This window comes from Macrotis lagotis, chromosome 3 (assembly GCF_037893015.1).
Source record: "Macrotis lagotis isolate mMagLag1 chromosome 3, bilby.v1.9.chrom.fasta, whole genome shotgun sequence".
In the NCBI taxonomy this organism is placed as follows: Eukaryota; Metazoa; Chordata; class Mammalia; order Peramelemorphia; family Peramelidae; genus Macrotis; species Macrotis lagotis.
In genome coordinates this window covers 238349200-238367752 of record NC_133660.1, presented here as the reverse complement: position 1 = coordinate 238367752, position 18553 = coordinate 238349200, and the positions used below count along the sequence as shown (strand labels likewise).

Genomic DNA, 18553 nt, shown 5'->3' with positions numbered 1-18553 from the left:
TCTGTGCATTAAATATAGATTACATTTGTAATATATCTAAATAAGTCGTCCTTTTGGAGAGGGGGTAACCCTATCGCTAGTCCCACTTTTCTTTAAGGTTTTTGCTAGGTGTGTGGGACAAATGCCACTTAAATAAATTTGGAAGATCTCTCAAGGTAGTAAGAGAAATTTCTAGAGGAATGGGTGGGAACCAGAGATTGAGGCTAAAGGGAAAGGCCCAAGAATCCTATTTATCCTATAGGGACTCCCGCCCCCCACTGACCCACCCTTGTTAAAGAGGAATGTGGTTTTACATCTAGACTGGAAAACTAATCTAAGGAAAAGAGCCTAAAATTTAAACCCAAACCAGCTTATCTCTTCAGCCCCATCCGGAATTCAACAGATAAAGTGGGGTCAGTTGACTCCACCAATATCCCAGAGGTTGCTTTGTCAAGGGAGGAGCGGCACATAGTTAACTATTCTCCAATCTATAATATTCTACTGAAGAAATCCCACTCACTAGGCAACCCCGTTAAGCGGCGTGCCCAAGGCCACACAGCTAGGCAATTACTGTGTCTGAGGTCGGATTTGAACTCGGGTCCTCCAGTCTCCAGGGCCTCTGCGCCCCAGTCCCATTTTTCCTCCCCAATCCTTCATGGAAGATCAACTCTAAGGAATAAGATTAACTCCACCCCCGAATGCCCACTCCTCTAAAACTTTCCATGTGCCGGTGCAGCTCTGGCTGCCATCGCCCCGTCCGGAGGCGACCTTGGGCGGCCGGTGGCATTGGCTTTGGCCGGCCCAGCGCTGCCTGGGGAGAGGCTCACAGGGTCACTGTGTTTCCCTTCGGAGATACAAAGTATCCAGAGAGCCGGGGGAGGAGTCCGGGGGAGCCGGCGCCGGAACCTCGCGGGCGCGGGCGGCCACACGTGCGCATGCTCCGCAGTCAACGGAAGAGGCCGGGGAGGGGCGGGCTCGGCGCTCGCGAGACTCGGGGGCGGGGCTGGGAGGAGGCGCTCCGGAGGGGTCGCTCCGGGTGAGCGGGAGGCGGAAGTGAGCCCGGGCGCCCCCCCCCCGCGGAGGCCGTGCGTGCGCGGAGACGGCCCCGGCCCGGCGACGTGAGGGAGCCCGCGCCCCGCCCGCTCCCCCTCGCGGCGGTGGCCATGGCGAAAGGCAGGGTGGCGGAGCAGGGGGCGGCGGCCCCGGAGGGCCCGCGGGAGCCCTCGGACCAGGCCCTCGGGGACTCGCTGAAAGGTGAGGCGGCCCCCGGAGGCCCGAGCTGGGGGCGGGGGCCGATCTGTCAGTCAGTCCGAGCGCGAGCCCGGGGGGCTGCCCCGTCCTGGCCGCCGGGGCCCTGGGCTGTGGAACCCCGGCCCGGGGGGCTGGCCGGCCTGTCCTCGGCAAGGCTGCACCCCGAAAGCGAGCCCCGGGAGCCCGCGCCGCGCCCGGCGAGCTCGGGGCCGGGCCTGGCGGACCAGAGCAGGCGGCAGGAGGCCGGGGCCGGCCTGGGCTCGCACTGAAGTGCCGGGAGCCGGTCCCGGGGCTGCGGGGCGCGGCGGCGGCGGGAGGGCCGGGGCCGCCGCCTTGCCCAAGCCGAAAAACAAAAGTTTTGATTCCGCTTTTGTAAAGAGGCAAGAAGAGGGGCGGCTAGGTGGCGCAGTGGGTAGAGCCCGGGCCCTGGAGCCCGGGCCCTGGAGTCCGGAGTCCCTGAGTTCAAGTCCGGCCCCGGACACTTCATAATTACCTAGCGGCGTGACCTTGGGCAAGCCACTTCACCCCACTGCCTTGCAAAAGCCTAAAAAAAACAACCGCCTACTTTTATTGCCTTTTCGGTAATTCAGCCTATTCAGGGACGGTTGGTCTGCCGGAGTCCAGTATTTTACCTGCTTTACACGATGACCTTATTTTGAATTTAGCTTGGCTCGTCCAGAAATGTTCGGGTTTCTGAAGTTCATAGGCTTGAAGTGGTCCAAAGAAGTAGCTGGGGGTTCAGCTCAGTTTGGATGTTTTCCTGTGTTGTCTTGGAAGGGGAGGGTTGACCCTGTTCAAAAACGGCACTCCGGTAGTCTTGGATATGTGAAGAAGACTTGGTAGTGTTAATGATATTAAGCACTCTTTTCACAGTAGTGTGCTGGGGATGGAGCAGCTTACGAGCCTAGTAGAGGGAAAAGGCACAAATTTAAATAACTTACATAATGTGGCATATTGTAAGTCATTAGGGAATTGTCTGAGTGTTCCAAGAGCCGGGTTGATGGTGTCGGGGAAGGCTTTCGAGAGTAAATGGTATGTGCTTTGTGGAAAGCTTTGGAAAGGAGAAATCACTTGAAGAAAGCTGAGCCACACAGACTTAAGCAGAGATTTAAGAGGAGAATGCTGTTCTTGTTCCAGATGCAGAAAAAAGACCAGTTTGACCAGAGGGTGTTGTAAGTAGTTTGAATGACAGGAGTGGCCAGTGCCACTTTGAACTCTATACTCAAATGAGGTTTTCCCAAGACTCTTTTTTTTTTTTTTGCCAGGCAATGGGGTTAAAGTGTCTTGCCCAAGGCTACACAGCTAGGTAATTATTAAGTGTCTGAGGCTGGATTTGATACTCCTGACTCCGGGGCCCGTGCTCTATCCACTGCACCACCTAGCCACCCCCAAGACTCTTGTTTTTGAGAATGTTTTGTGACTTCATCTCTGTGCCAAAATTAAATATTTTAGCAACACCTATTTAGTGACTACCGAAATTCTACTCCATTGCCTTTCACAGGTGACTTTCCATAGAACTCAAGCACTTTTGACATACTTCAAAGAGGGAGAAGGCTTGAGTATTTATGACATAGCAACAGATAATTATCCCAGCTAAATTTGGAGAAGCTTATACTCAGAAGACAACCCATCAAATGTTGAATTTTGATTGGCCACAGTAGCTCATCTCAATATTGTCTGTCTACCTTGATATAGAGAGGATACAGTTTACATTGGGGATGTGTGTATCAACATTAAACTAAATACTGAATCCTTGAAATATTGTGTTAAAATAGAACTATTAAAACCTGACTTTCTTCTGAAGGAAGTTGATATTTTGTTCAAAAGAGAGATACATGAGATATTTTTTGTCCTGACTTATTTTACCAATGAAAGAAACTTCTTTTTTTAAAAAGATTTTATTTATTTTGAGTTTTATGAATTTCCCCCCATTCTTGCTTCCCTCCCCCACCCCCACAGAAGGCAGTCTGTTAGTCTTTACATTGATTCCATGTTATTGATCTCAGTTGAATGTGATGAGAGAGAAATCATATCCTTAAGAAAGAAAAATAAAGTAAGAGATAGTAAAATTACATAATAATATAACTTTTTTTTTCCAATTTGACAGTAATAGTCTTTGATCTTTATTCAAAGTCCATAACTTTTTCTCTGGATACAGATGGTATTCTTCATCACAGAAAGCCCAAAAATTGTCCCTGGTTGTTGCACTGAAGGAATGAGCAAGTACATCAAGGTTGAACATCACCCCCATGTTGCTGTTAGGGTGTGCAGTGTTTTTCTGGTTCTGCTCATGTTGCTCAACATCAGTGAAAGAGTCTTCTTTTACCAGTATGAATCAGCATATCTTACCAACAGTCTTAGAGGCACTGAGAACCTATGAGCCTTACTTTTAAAGGTCACATAGTCACTATGTGCCAGAGGAGATACTTGAACACAGATCTTCTATCTTTGACACAAATGTTCTGTCTATTAAACCATATTGCCACTTATATCTAAGATAGGAAATGATAAAATTCCAGGCTTGTGAGATTTCAAAATGAGTATTTATCTTCATTCAATTCAGAGGAAAATAAGAGTTGCAATTGAAGTTCAGGAGAAGCTTAAGGAGGAGAAGGAATTTGAAGGAGGGATGGGACTTTAAAGCTATCTATGTAGGGATGATAGGACCAGCAAAATGGAGACTTGAGTGAATATGGAATATCTGAGGAATGCTGAGACTAACTTGATTTTTGGATTTGTTTTGTTTTTGATATATAATAGTTTTTTTATATATTACATTTACATTATTATATTACATCATGTTAAAATTATACATTGCATTTACATTATTTATTACATATAATAATAGTTTTCAGCATTCTTTTTTTTTTCCCAATGAACAGTATTTATTAAATGTGTCCTAGGTGCTAGGGGGTGCAAGACAAAAATGGCAGCAGTTTTTACCCTCAAGGAGCTTACATTCAATAAGGGGAAATGACATGTACATAAAAATAAATACAAGATAGTATTTTTGGAGGCACAGCTGGAGTGAACAGGACTATAAGTTCTCATGTAACCAATGGTGGTTGAGCTGAGTTTAGAAGAAAACTAGGGATTTTCAGAAGTCAGCATTCATTTTTTTTTTAAAATTTTGATTGAGGAGACAACTTGAAAGAGTGGTGGTGGTATATGAGGTTGAGTAGAACAGGATGGGACCAAATTGTGGAGGATCCTGTTGAATTGTGGCACAAAGATGTTTGAATTGCATTCTGTATATAGATCATAGATTTAGAGCTAAAAGGGACTTTTAAGAGATCCAACCCCTTTCTGTTTCAGAAAAGGAAGCTAAAGGCTAGAGAGATTAGGCAACTTGTTCATTTTCTTTTTTCCTTTTTTTTTGCAAGGCAAATGGGGTTAAGTGGCTTGCCCAAGGCCACACAGGTAATTATTAAGTGTCTGAGACCAGATTTGAACCCAGGTACTCCTGACTCCAGGGCTGGTGCTGTATCCACTGCGCCACCTAGCCGCCACAACTTGATCATTTTCATACAGGCAGTTAGGTATGGAGATCTGAGCCTAGAATCAGGAAGACCTGAGTTCAGATGTGACCTCAGATATGTGCTAGTCTTGTGACACTTGGAAAATCTCTTAGCCCTATTTGCCTCAGTTTCCTCTTCTGTAATATGAACTGGAGAAGGAAATGATAAACCACTTTAGTAACTTTGCCAAGAACATCTCAGATGGGGTCATAAAGAGTCAGATGTGACTGGAACAACTCAACAACAACATCTTATTTCCAGTAAGTATTTGATGTAGGATTTGAACCTAGGCAGGTCTTTTTTTGACACCATCCATTAGGGAGCCATTGAAGTTTTTTTTTAAAAATTTTAAAATTTTTTTATAAGGCAGTGGGGTTAAGTGACTTGCCCAGAGTCACACAGCTAGGTAATTAGGAAGTGTCTGAGGCCGGATTCTGCCCCCTTGAAGGTGATAGGATTTAATGATATGTGCAGAATAAGTAGAGAAGGGGTGATTTGTTTGAGGTAGGCAGAGAAACCCGTAGGAGGTTATTAGAATGGACTCCTATTCTTCATTGTTGACTACTATATTGGTCTGTTTACTGGCATTTCATTTCAATCATATTCTGAGTTTGGGGAAGTGGTTGAGGGGAGTGTGTGTAATTGTTTTGAGAAAATAATATTGTTGGGACTCTGATAAATGTCCTTTTTTAGTCCCTTTGGGATTCTGTCCTATTTGTGGTAAAAGACCCTAAATAATTAGAATAAACTTTAGAATGAAAGATTTGGAAGAGAACTGTTGTGAAATAATTATTTTTCTTTAAAGACATTTTTCATTTGGAACTGCTTTGTGATCTAAGTGATTTTAGTCCAGGCTGCAAATGATTTGATTATGATTTCAAAAAGCAAAATCTTCAATTTGTTAGTGAGGACATAGTATTTGGTTTATTTTTATTCATCATTACTTACTGGAAGTTCAGAGTAGTAATTGGCTTGACAAAGTGAGGACAGTGTGCATTACATTGATAAATCTTTTGTAGATAAGTAATATTTTTTTCCAGATATTCCTCTTTGATTATTCTCCTATTGGTTTTGTCTGGTTCTCTTGGACCAGATTGATTATATCCGTGAAAATAACTCATTTCAGGATTGAATGGTGTTTCACTTTTATCTTTGTATTATTAGTGGCTAATCCAGAGTCTGTTAATAATAACAATAAAGTGCTAAATCTATAGCACTTTTCTTCAGACATCATCAGTTAGTGAGTCTTCTTTGAATGCTTACTTTGCCTAGGTTTTGCCTTGTAGGCCACACAATTAAACAGCCAGTATTTATTACACAGCTTCAGGGTTGACAGGTTTTATGCTAGACTCTGAGGATGCAAAGACAAAAATGAAAAAATTCCTTCATATTCATTCCTGATTAATATTTATTGAACAGTTCATCAGTTTGAGAGTATTTTCTAAGATAATCGAATAGATTCTTTCCCTTTGTTTTGCTTCAGTTGCTCTGTAGTCTGTATTGTCATTGTGTTGTGGCCTTTGTTCTTTTCATTCTCTTTATTCTTTTTCCTTGCTTTTCTTCCTTCTTTCTGTAGGTCTCCTTTCCTCTAGCACCATCCTCAAGTAGGAGGAACCTGATTCCCTGTAATTCATTACTCTTCCAAACTGAGTCTAGCTTCAGGGGGAAGAGTTGACTGAACTGCTAGGATTTATGAAGACTTAAAGAAGAATGACTTGGAATTGGGTTTTGGAGAATAGTTAGGATTTCGATTAAAGAGGGGAAAAGTAAGAAAGGATCAAAGGTGTACTGGTAGGAAAATTTGGCATATTCAAAACTGTTCAGATTCAGTTCAATCTAGTAAACATGTATTAAGTAGCTGCTATGTGTCAGAGGCAGTGCTGATGAGTGTTGGGGAGTTTATAATCTAATGGAAGGGGTGGGGAGAGCATACAAAAGGAGGAAGGGGAAAGACACACCAAGGGGCATCTGAGATCAGGCAGAGCACTAGATGGGCTGATGGAGAGTAATGGAAAATAAACCTAGGATGATATTTTGGGACCAGACTAAGATATTTAGTCTTTACTAACAATAAAATGAAAATTTATTTTATTTTTGGATCTGAGATTTTTTTTTTCCTTTCCAGCAATTGATTCAAAACAGAACCTCTATTACAACAAATTTGTATTTATTGGCTCTGTTCAAAAGAAAAAAGCTCAATCCATTCTACACTTTTCTGTCAAAAGATGGGGTAACATATTTCTGTTTTGAATCTTCTGGACTTGTGGTATTAGAATTCCTAAGACTTTTAAAATTGTTTGTCTTTATAATATTGAGTTATTAAATGTTTACTCTTTGTGGATCATTGCACTAGACCCTGTGAAAGGTAGAAACCTTAGATAACTCAGTCTGTGCCCTCCAGAAGTTATAGTCTAGATAAGAAGCCATCAGAGTAGCCAAAACACACAATAATATTTAATAAGTGTATTAGAGAAAACAGTGCTTTGTGAGTTCAAAAGGGAAAGGTTATCTCTCACCCACTATAGGTGAGAAAGTTTTTTGGAGAAGGTAATGTTTGACTTTGCCTGTTAAATGCTTTCCCATTCTATAAAACCAGAGAGGTTAGGCACAAGATGAGCTTGAAAGGTGGTATGAGAGCATTTTGTGGATGGCGATTAAGGGTGGAGGGGGAAGGGCATAATGTTTAAAGGTCAGAGCTTTGTCCTGTAGTCTAAAGCAGAGACGAAATTAAGGACATGGTGGATCTAGGTTGTGGAAAGACCTGAATACCAAGGAGAATAGTTGAGACTTTATTCTGGAGGTAATGGGGAACCACAGGTGAGCTGGAGAGTAACATGACCAGATCTCTGTACAGAAAAGATGATTTTATCACTGGCATACCACTCAGTGCTTTTAAGCAGAAGACTGACATGAGCAAACTTACGCTTTAGAAAAGATCAATCTGGCAGCTGGGTGAGAAATAGGTTAGACCAGAGAGAGTAGAGATAGGAAGGTCACTTAGATCTTCGTCTTTTTTTGCCTTAAAGCTCATGAACAGTCTACAGAGTCTTCAGAATAATGCTTTTAGGTGGACAAAATGAGGTAGGATTATGAAGGAAATCATAGGTTGAAAATATGAAAGACGTTATATTGAAGCACCTTGAGGGGCAGTTAGGTGGTATAGTGGAGGCAGCTTCAGGCTACCTGAATTCAAATCCAGCCCCAGTCTTTGTAGCTGTGTGATCCTGGGCAAGTCACTTCATCTATCTGCCTCAGGTTTGAAAAGTGAGGATCATGATGGCATCTATCTCCTAAAGTTATTGTGAGGATCAAATGAAAGGTTAATTGTAAAGCTCTTGGAAGAAAGTACTTTCTAAATGTTAGCTATTTGTATTAATTGGGGGTGTAAATGTTTTTCCTATCCAAGTTCTTGAATCTCCTGGAATATATTCATGTTTTCCTATGCTATTCAGAGGCCCCAGTTTGAGAACTTCTGATTTAGGGACCTTTGTATTAACTTGGGTAAAAGGTGATTCTGCCTCAACAGGGTGGCTGCATTTTGAGTGGGCAGGAACAAGAGAAAATGTGGAAAAGGAACTAATAGCGCTCAGTGACAGAGAGAGATTAGGGGCTTCAAACTTTGGAGTAGCTAGGAAAGTATTAGATATAGAAATACAGAAAATAGGAAATAACTGATCTTGAGAAAGATAATGGTTTCATTTTTAGTTTGGGGGAGGTAATAGTATGTTCAACATATCCTAAAGTTTGTAGGAGTGGATATGGGTGAGAAGTCAGGATTGGAGATAAAGATTGGGGAGTCACTTGTACAGACTATAGTTACAGAAGAATGAGAGGGGGAGGGTCATAAAAATTGAACCTGAGGCAAAGTCTACATTAGAGAGAAACAAACTGGTACAGATAGGAAGAGAATGAGGAAAGTGTCATTTGTTGAACTCTAAAGTTAGGTCTTTCTGAAAGGAGAAAGATTAATTTTGAGAAAAGGTCAATTTAATAGGTCATTGGTGACCTTCAGGAGTACAGTGTAAATAAATAGGTAGGACAAAAGCCAGATGGTAGTGTTCTAAGAAAGAGTAAAGACCTGAGATGTAGAAACACTTGAGAATTTTGACCTTGGAAAGAGGTGGAGAAAAGATTGGAAGAGGAAGCAACAGTCAAGCAATCCAAAGTTTTTTGATTTCTCTTTCCTCTCTCAAGAGGAAACCAATAATGATTGAAAAAATATAAACTATTGGGCAGTTAGGAGGATAAGTGACTGAGGAAGACATGGAGAAGGAAGAGGTTCAAGGCTAAAGAGGTAGGAGGATATTGGAGGAAAGGAAATGATTAAGGAAACATGCTGAAGGGGAAGAGGTTAGGAATAGTTGCAGTAGGAAATCCAGGAGAGGAACAGAAGGATTACCAAGAACATGATTTTGTAGTGGGTCAAGTTAACAGTGCCTTGGTTCATAGTATGGGTTTAATATTTGATTCTAATATGATTCTTTGATCATATTGTTTCTTGTTTTGAAATAGGAGGAAAGAAAATAAGAGGGTGTTTAAGTTGAGGAGATTGTGGGAGATTAAGGAAATAAGAAATTTTAGAGTTTTAGGGAAATCTTTAAATGGTAGACCACTAAATAGAGATGGAGCAGTGAGTTGTGTAGCTAGCCAGAAGAGGGCTATATTTTATATATATATATATATAAAATGAATGAAAAATTACTAAGTCTTTTGCTCATTTTAGCAGTATAATAATCAAAACCAATTCTAAAAGATATGATGCAAAATACCATCCATATCCAGAGAAGGAATGCAGACCAAAGCATACTATCTTCAATTTTTTAAATTAATTTTTAAAAAATTATTTTATTTATTTGCACATTACTAAAATAGTCTAGAGTAAATAGAGTAAACATAGAGTAAACATAGAGTAATAGAGTAAACATAATTCCCCTCCCCCACAAATATAGAAAAACCTCGATGAAAAATAAAGTGAGAGAGGAAAAAAATTATACTTCAGTCTGTGTTCAGATAACATCAGCTCTGTCTCTGGAATGGATCCCATTCTTTATCATAAGTCCATCAGAGCAGTTGCTTCAATGGTTTTTCCCACAGTTGCTATTTCTAATTGTATTTCCCTCCATCCATTCTATCTTCAATTTTTAAAAGTTGTTTTATGTTTTTTTCCCTCCTCGATTTGATTCTTTCACAGCGTGTCAGTATGTATATAAGGGGCAGCTAGATGGCACAGTGGATATAGCACTGCTCTAGGAGTCAGGACCTCAAACACTTGACTCTTCCTTACTGTGTGACCTGAGGCAAAGCATTTCCCCCAATTGCCTGCCGTCCAGGGCCATTTCTAGTTGTTCTGATTCATATCTGGCCACTGGACCCAGATGGAACTGGAAGAGAAACTGAGATTGGTGACTTAACACAGCTCTCCCCCCCTCTTAATTAAATCCAATTCACATGTTTGTCATGGCATCACCTCTCTGATATCATGGTCTTCTTTGAAAATGAAGGACATACATTACATTGCAATATGGACATATGTTTAACATAGAAATAGATGTATAGTCTATATTACATAGCTTTCTATCAGGGAGGGAAGGGATGGAAGAGAGGCTGATTGTTGAAAATTATCTTTCTATCTAGTTGGAAAAATAAATAAAATATTTTTTAAAAAATCATTGTCTCTAGTGACTTTTTATTAAAAAAAAAATAAAACAACAGTCTCTTTGTCCTGATTGATATTTAGGCTCAGGTAGTATTGGATGCACTTATGGAATGAGATAGATGCTGAAAGTTTGATCCCTATGCCAGTCATACCTTTTTGTATGCACCAAAGAACCAATTTATCTAGAAAAATATGCCTACTTTTAAGTAGGAGTGAAAGAAAACATGTCTTAAATTAAACATACAAGTTGTTTTGGTTCATATGTCTTAGTATTTCATCATCCTGTATGAGATTAAGCAGGGAATAGAAGAGAGCTTGGCTGTGTGTACTCTTTATTCCTAAGACTGCAAATCAGCACTGAGTATTATGGTTTTCTTTTTCAAATATTTTTTTGAATTACTTACAATGGTAGTTTCTACCAACCAATTTTTGGCAAGGTTTTGCGTTTTGCAGTTCCTCCCCTCCCCCAAGGCAATCTGACATAGACTTTACATTGTTTCCATGATATGCATAGATCGAAATTGGTGAAAGAAGAATCAAATCCAAAAGGAAGAAGGAAAACATTAAAAATAGCAAAATTACATGATGCATGACAACTTTTAAAATTTGAAGATAATAATCTTTGGTCTTCCTTTAAACTTCATTGCTTCTCTCTATAAAGATGGTTTTCTCCGGGCAGCTAGGTGATGGAGTGGATAGAGCACTGGCCTTGGAGTCAGGAGTATCTGAGTTCAAATTTGGCCTCAGACACTTAATAACTACCTAGCTGTGTGGCTTGGGCAAGCCACTTAACCCCACTGCCTTGCAAAAACCTAAATAAAAAAAAAAAGATGGTATTCTCTATCACAAATCCCCTAAAATTGTCCCTGATCATTGTATTGATGGAGTGAACAAGTCCATCAAGGTTGATCATCACCTCATGTTGTTAAGATGTATTAAGTTCTTCTGGTTTTGCTTATCTCTCTTAGCATCAACTCATACAAGAAATCCCATCCCTCGTGATCTTATAATGTTCCATCACATACATAGACCACAAATTGTTTAGCCATTCCCCAATTGATGGGCATCCCCTAAATTTCCAATTCTTTGCCATTATAAACAGAGCTGCTTTGAATATTTTTGTACATGTGGGATTTTTACCCTTCAAGTATGGCTTTCTTAATAGTAAAAGCAAGATTAAGTACCATCTACTGTCTCCTTTATTTGTTTATTTTAATTGTCAGTTCCATAATCAATTATAGTCTAATACTTCTCAAGACATGGGAAAGGTTCACAAAAAATTATGAACATATATACAGTGGTCTTTTTTTTAATCTAGAAAAATGAAATCTTAAACAGGTAATAACATGACTTTATTTTTGATTTGCATTTCTCTCAGTGACTTGGAACATTTTTTTATATGGTCATTGATAGTCTTCATTTGAAAGCTTTTTTATATCCTTTGACCACTTACCCATTGGGGAATGGATTCCCTTTTCTCCTTAAAAGAAACTAGCAAACTGGTAAATTGGTAAGATTGTACAAGGAAACGTTAATCTTTAAGCTTGAGAGTTGACATACTAAATTCTTAATTTTTTTAGGCTTAAAAACTCCAAGGAGGAAAAAATGTTTTACCTGACTGAAGCCTTTGAAAGCTTTCCATATAGTTATAATACATGTGAAAAGCCTGTCTAACTCAAACTTATCCTTCAAGACACAGTAAAACTCCTACTTTAACAAGAGCTGCCGAAACATTGGTAGAATTTTTGACTGATGTCCATTGAATCCTGCTCTATAAAACCATATTTGGAGCACTGTGTTAAATTCTGAAAAATATTCTTTAAAAAATTATATTGCTCTTTTGTATTATATCACCTACATTTTCTAGCATCCCTCTTCCTTGCCTACCCCAGATATCAATCCCTTATAACAAATTAAAGAGGGTGGGAAGTTGGGGAGTTACCAAACTAAGCAAATCATTATTCATCTATTACTTGTAGAGGAAGGAAAGAAATATTTTTTTTTTTCTTTTGTACTTAGCATACTAAATAGGATAGACATTTGTATATACATAATGGTATAGAAAAGAAGGGTTGCTTATAAAACTTTAGATCTCTTAGGTGCAGTTTTCTTTTTTAAGTGTATAAGATAAAATGGACAGTTTTGATAATATAAAATTAAAAGGGGGTTGCCCAAACAAATTTAATGTAATTAAAGTTAAAAAAGAAACAAATTAATGGATAAAAAAAAATCTTATCCCTCAAATTTGATAAAGGTCTTATTTCCAAGATTTGTAAGAAATTCATTCAGACTTATAAAATTTAAGAGCTATTCCCTAGTTTTCAAAGGATGAAATTCAAGCTATCAGTAACCATATTTAAATACTCCAGATCATTAATAAGTAGAGAAGTACAAATGAGGTAACTTGGGTTCTTACTTTATACTTATCAGACTGACAAAGATGAGAAAAAGAAGAAAATGACAAATGTTAGAGGGGCTTTAGGAAAACAGGTATACTTTTAGTAGAACTGTGAACTGGTCCAGTTTTCTTGTAGAAGAATATTTGACTCTGTCCCAAAGGTCATGAAACAGTGAATTCTATGTGACTCAGCATTGCTGCTGATACAGAGAAGGATTTATATGTACAGAAATATTTATGTAGCTTTTTTCATAGTGGATAAAATTGGGAAATAATGGAGTATCCTCTTCAGAAATGGTAAACAAATTAGAGTATATGAATGTAATAGGATATTATTGTGCCATATGTAATGATGAAATAGATTGTTTAAGAGGAGATGGGAATGACTTGATGAAGAGTAAAGTGAGTAGAATTAGGAAAATAATTTATACAATAGTACTAGAATTATAGAGAGAGACCACCTTGAAAGACTTCAGAAATCTGATCTGATGATGCTTGTCCTTCATTCTAGAAGACCAGGATATCAGGGAGGTGAGGCCATGACAAGCCCATGCATTGGATTTGAGTGAAGGGGACTATGCTAAGTCACTGGCCTCATTTTCTTCAACAGATATGAATCTGGATGACAGAAGATGGCTCTGGAGGCAAGGCAATCAGGGTTAAGTGACTTGTCCAAGGTCACACAGCTAGAAAATGTCTGAGACCAGATTCGAACTCCTGGCTTTCTGCTTCCAAGGCTAATGCTCTATCCACTAACCACAAAACTCCCCTTGAAATCTGATCAGTGAAGTGATAAACCCAGATGACTTGATATAAAATACAGCCTTGTCTTTTGACTCTCTTTGTATTTCCAATTGTTTTCACATAATAGAAGCTTAATGAATTGACTGAGGAACTTAAGATACAAAGGGAGACTTTTGAGGCATGACCAGTATGGGAATTTATTTCACTAAACTATGCTTATTTATAGTGAGGTGGTTTTTGGGTTGTTGTTGAGATGAGACACAGTGAGAACAATAGAATATAATTGCATATAAATCAGATACTTAGAAAAAAAGAAAAATAGAAAGAATATTATAAAAATTAAGTATAGAACATCATCCTACAGTTTTCAAAGCTGTTCTCTTTTTCTATCCTTTCTGGCTTTGTGGTCTTTTTTTTTTAATAACAATGATTTTTTTATTATTTTTTATTTTATTTTAGGCTGAGGGGTTAACTGACTTGCCCAAGGTCACACAACTAGGCTATTATTAAGTGTTTGAGGCCAGATTTGAACTCAGGTCCCCCTGACTCCCAGGTCAGTGCTCTGTCCACTGTGCCACTTAGCTGCTGCTCCTCTGGTCTTTAAAAAAAAAATACCTCAATGTCTTCCTTTCTTTTTTCCTTTCCCTTTCCCCTTCCCATTGATTTTTCTCCTTCACTCTTCCATTCTATCCCTATTAGGAAAAAAGATGAACAAAGATTTTGTTATAAGGTTACATAGTTATGCAAAGTAAAACATCACATTGACTCTTCTGAAAAATGTGCCTCTCATTCTGTATCCCGAGTCCATCTCCCTTCTGTCAAGAGATAATGTCATCTGTCAACCCTCTGGAATCCTGACTAATCATTATTCAAAAAAAAAAACAGTGCAAGCCTTCAAATGCTTTATAAATGTTAGTTATTATTGTATTGATCAAAGTTCTTAAGTTTTTCAATATTGTCTATTTTTAATAATGTTACTATAGAAATTATTCTTGTAGATCTTGTTCATTTTACTGAATATCAGTAAATACAAATTTCATATTTCTGTGAAACTGCACATTTCATCACTTCTTACAGTGCAACAATATTATGTTCCATTGATAGATGATAATTTGTTTGGCCATTCTCCATTAGATGGATAGTTCCCATACTTTCCAGGTCTTTACTGTACATGGGTTTGTGGCTACGAGACCTTTCCTCTTCCTTTGATCTCTTTGGGGTATTGCTCTAGGAGCAATATTGTTGATCAAAGGTGGGTAGAGTGTCATATATGGCTCCACATCACTTCCCAGTGTGGCTGGACCAGTTCACAGCAGCAGCCGTAGCCCTTCAGTGTGATCTTTAGAGTTTCGAAGGCAAAGATTGTGTTTATTCTTTTCACAATTCTGTAGCAATAGTTCTGTTTACTTTTAAGTTCATATAATTCTCCCGCTTCTCTGTATTTATTATGTTTATCATTTCTTCTGGGGTGAAGGGGAAAGGGGCAAACATTATTAAATGCCTATCAGGCACTATGTTAAATGCTTTACAAATATCTCATTTGATCTCATTTTTATCTTACTACAGCAAGGTAATATACCATTATGTTTTAAGAGTCATGGACATTGGACCCAAAGGAAGGCAGCTAGAATCATGAAAAGATTTGAAACTGTAACAGTTGTTTTGTAAAAATACTTTAAGATTTGAAAAGTTCTTTGAAGGAATTTGTGCTATTTAGATCAGAGAAGAGACCACTTGGAAAGGAACATGATGACAATCTCAAACACTGCAGTTCTTTGATCTGTAAGAGTGATTGGATTTATTCTTTGTGGTTCCAGAAGATGATAGAACTCGGACCTCTCCTTTAAGAGTAAACATAATACCCCCTCCCCCCAAAATATAGACCTTCATGAGAAAAAAAGGAAAGGGGAAAAAATGTGTTTCAGTCTGTGTTCTGATACCATCAGCTCTGTCTTAGGTGGATCACATTCTTTATGATAAGTCTGTCATAAAAGTGACTTCCATATTTTTGCATTGTTGCTGTTGCTGATTGTAATTCCCTCCCTCCATTCCTCCCCACTACTATATATTATATTTTCTCTCTCTTTTTACTCTGTCCCTCTTCTAAAATGTACTGAAGGGTAGCTGAGTAGTGCAGCAGTCTGATCACTGTTCTTGGGGCCAAGAGGCCCTGAGCCCACATACCTCCCCTTAGACCCAGCAACCACCTGGCCCCATGGGCCCAGACAGGCCACCCAATCCCAGCCCCTTGCAAGAAGTAAAAAAGAAAATGTGTTATATCTGGCTGTTCTCTCCTATGATCTACCCTCTCCTCTATCACCCACATTCCACCCCCCATTCCCCCTTTCCCCCTTCTCTCCTTTTTACTTTTGGATGTCTGTACCCTATTGAGTGTGTATGCTGTTTCCTCTCTGAGCCATTTCTGATGGGAGTGAAGGTTTCCTCATTTTCCCTTGCCTCCCTCCCTTCCATATCATTGCAAAAGCACATTGTAAAAATAAAAAAAAATATCTTTTATACGAAATATCTTAGCCTATTCCATCCCTCCTTTCTCTTACTCCTAGTGCATTTCCCTTTTAGCCATCAACTCCATTTTTACAATATATTATATCTTCAAATTCAGCTCTCTCCTGTGCTGCATCTTATAAAAGTTCCTTCCATCTGCTTTATTACATGAGAAGTTTCTTATGAGTATTATCAGTATTATTTTTCTATGCAGGAATACATGCAGTTCATCATCATTAAGTCCTTAATATTTTACCCTCCTCCTCCACTCTCTATGCTTTACCTGAGTCCTGTATTTGAAGGTCAAACTTTCTGTTCAGCTCTGGTTGTTCCAATAGGAACATCTGGTTGTTCCAACAGGAACATTTGAAATTCCCCTGGTTCATTGAAAGTCCATCTTTTCCCCTGGAAGAGGATGTTCACTTTTGCTGGGTAGTTGATTCTCAGTTGCATTCTAAGCTCTTTTGCCTTCTAGATTATTATATTCCAAGCCCTATGAGCCCTTAATGTAGTTGCTGCTAAGTCCTGTGTGATCATGACTATAGCCCCACGATATTTGAATTGTCTTTCTGGCTGCTTGTAATATTTTCTCTTTGACTTGGGAGTTCTGGAACTTGGCCATAATATTCCTGGTTTGTTTTTTTTTTTATTTCTTTCTGGGGGAGATCAGTGGATTCTCTCAATTTCTATTTTGCCCTCTGTTTCTAGGATATCAGGGCAATTTTCTTGTAGGATTTCTTTAAAAATGAGGTCAAGGCTCTTTTCCTGATCATGACTTTCAGGTATCCCAATTTTTTTTTTTGTTAGGTTTTTTCGCAAGGCAATGGGGTTAAGTGGCTTGCCCAAGGCCACACAGCTAGGTAATTATTAAGTGTCTGAGGTCGGATTTGAACTCAGGTACTCCTGACTCCAGGGCTGGTGCTCTATCCATTGTGCCACCTAGCTGTCCCCCAGTATCTCTTTTTTGCCTGTCATCTATTTGGATGTTATCCTGGCATTCTGTGGTAGAAAGGAGTAATTGTTTCTCTCTTTCCTCCCTCACCCAAAAGTTCTCACCTGGTAGAAGATGAACCTTGGAGTCAGGTAGACCTTACTTCAAATCCTGCCTCTGATATTCTTTGTGCCTGTGCACAAGTCATTTAACCTCTTTATTTCCCAGTCAGTTCTTTAAGACTAAAAATATGAGTAAAATTCTCAGGGGAGGGAGCTTCTATACTAGGAATTGCCTATCTTGATAAAATCATAAATTTTAACTTAATCTCCTCCCCTAATAATTTATTATACCTAGAATGAATTCCCTCCTCACTTCTACATCTTGGAAACTTTAGATTTATTTTTCTTTTGGTCTTTGTATTCTTTGCCCTGATTTCTTTTGAGATATAGGCACACCTTGTAGTGATATCAGTGGTTCAAAGGGTATGCACAATATAGTAGCTTTTTTGAGTGTAGTCTTAGGTTCTAGAGTCAGTGTTCTTTCATCTTGTATTGCTCCATTATAGGGCATGATCAAGTCTTTCTATATGTGTTAGCAGACTTACTTTTTTATTTTATCACTGATTGGTAATTTCACCTTCTTTCTCTCTCTAATCCTCAGATACTCAAATGAATTTATGAATTCATTGATTTGGGTCCTTCTAAAACATGGATGCCTGACTATCCTGTGCAATTCTCATCTGTGTTCTCAAAAGTTCAACGCTGTATTCATTTGATTTTTGGAGGCCTTAATTTTTTCTGATACTTTGAAGAAACTGTTCATCTGTCATTTCTATCTTAAAACATTATTACTGGAACATCTCTTTGTCACAATCTTTGATGACAGTCTTTATTCCTGTTCTTTGGTATTCGTTGTTGGTTTTATGTTGAATCTGCTTCTTCCATGCTTATTCACTAGCTGTTATTATCTTGTGCAAATTATATTATTCTTTCTTGCCACTCTGTTACATCTTAAGTTAGTTATTTGCCAACTTAAAAGTGTAAAATTCTTAATCTTTACAGGGTATAGTGTTTTAAAATAATATATTTCACTGTTTTAGAATGTTTTAGAAAAGAAGTTTCAATAGTTTCTAGTAGGAGTGCAGAAAAAAACACTTTGGCTGAAAATAACTTTGCTACTATAAAGTTTTGTCCATCATTATTTCTTAATTTTTATTTTATTTTTCTTTCAGTAAAAGCTAATGCAGAAGCTGGATCAGCAAGGATGTCTCTTCTTATACTGGTGTCCATTTTCCTGTCTGCTGCTTCCGTTATGTTTTTGGTATATAAGAATTTTCCCCAACTTAGTGAGTAAGTATTCTAAAGAGGAACTGACTTTTTCCATTGAAAATTGAGGCTCATAAATATATAAAAATATCAAAATTGGGGCAGCTAGTTGGGACACAGTGGATAGAGCACCAGCCCTGGAATCAGGAGGACCTGAGTTCAAATCCAGCCTCAGACACTTAATAATTACCTAGCTGTGTGGCCTTGGGCAAGCCACTTAACCCCATTTGCCTTGCAAAAAAA

General features: G+C 38.9%; 1 protein-coding gene across 2 annotated transcripts in view; it reads left to right on the top strand.

Moving 5' to 3' along the window:
* Positions 1-1033: 1033 nt before the first annotated feature.
* Positions 1034-18553, top strand: part of TMEM41B (transmembrane protein 41B) — a 40856-nt gene continuing 23336 nt past the window's right edge. The window contains exons 1-2 of one of the 2 annotated variants that reach the window (XM_074230275.1): positions 1034-1233; positions 18217-18334. In XM_074230275.1, the coding sequence (XP_074086376.1) occupies positions 1143-1233; positions 18217-18334 (209 nt within the window). In that variant the 5' untranslated portion in view covers positions 1034-1142. The remainder of the gene's footprint in view (positions 1234-18216; positions 18335-18553) is intronic. The other variant, XM_074230276.1, reaches the window with a different exon arrangement.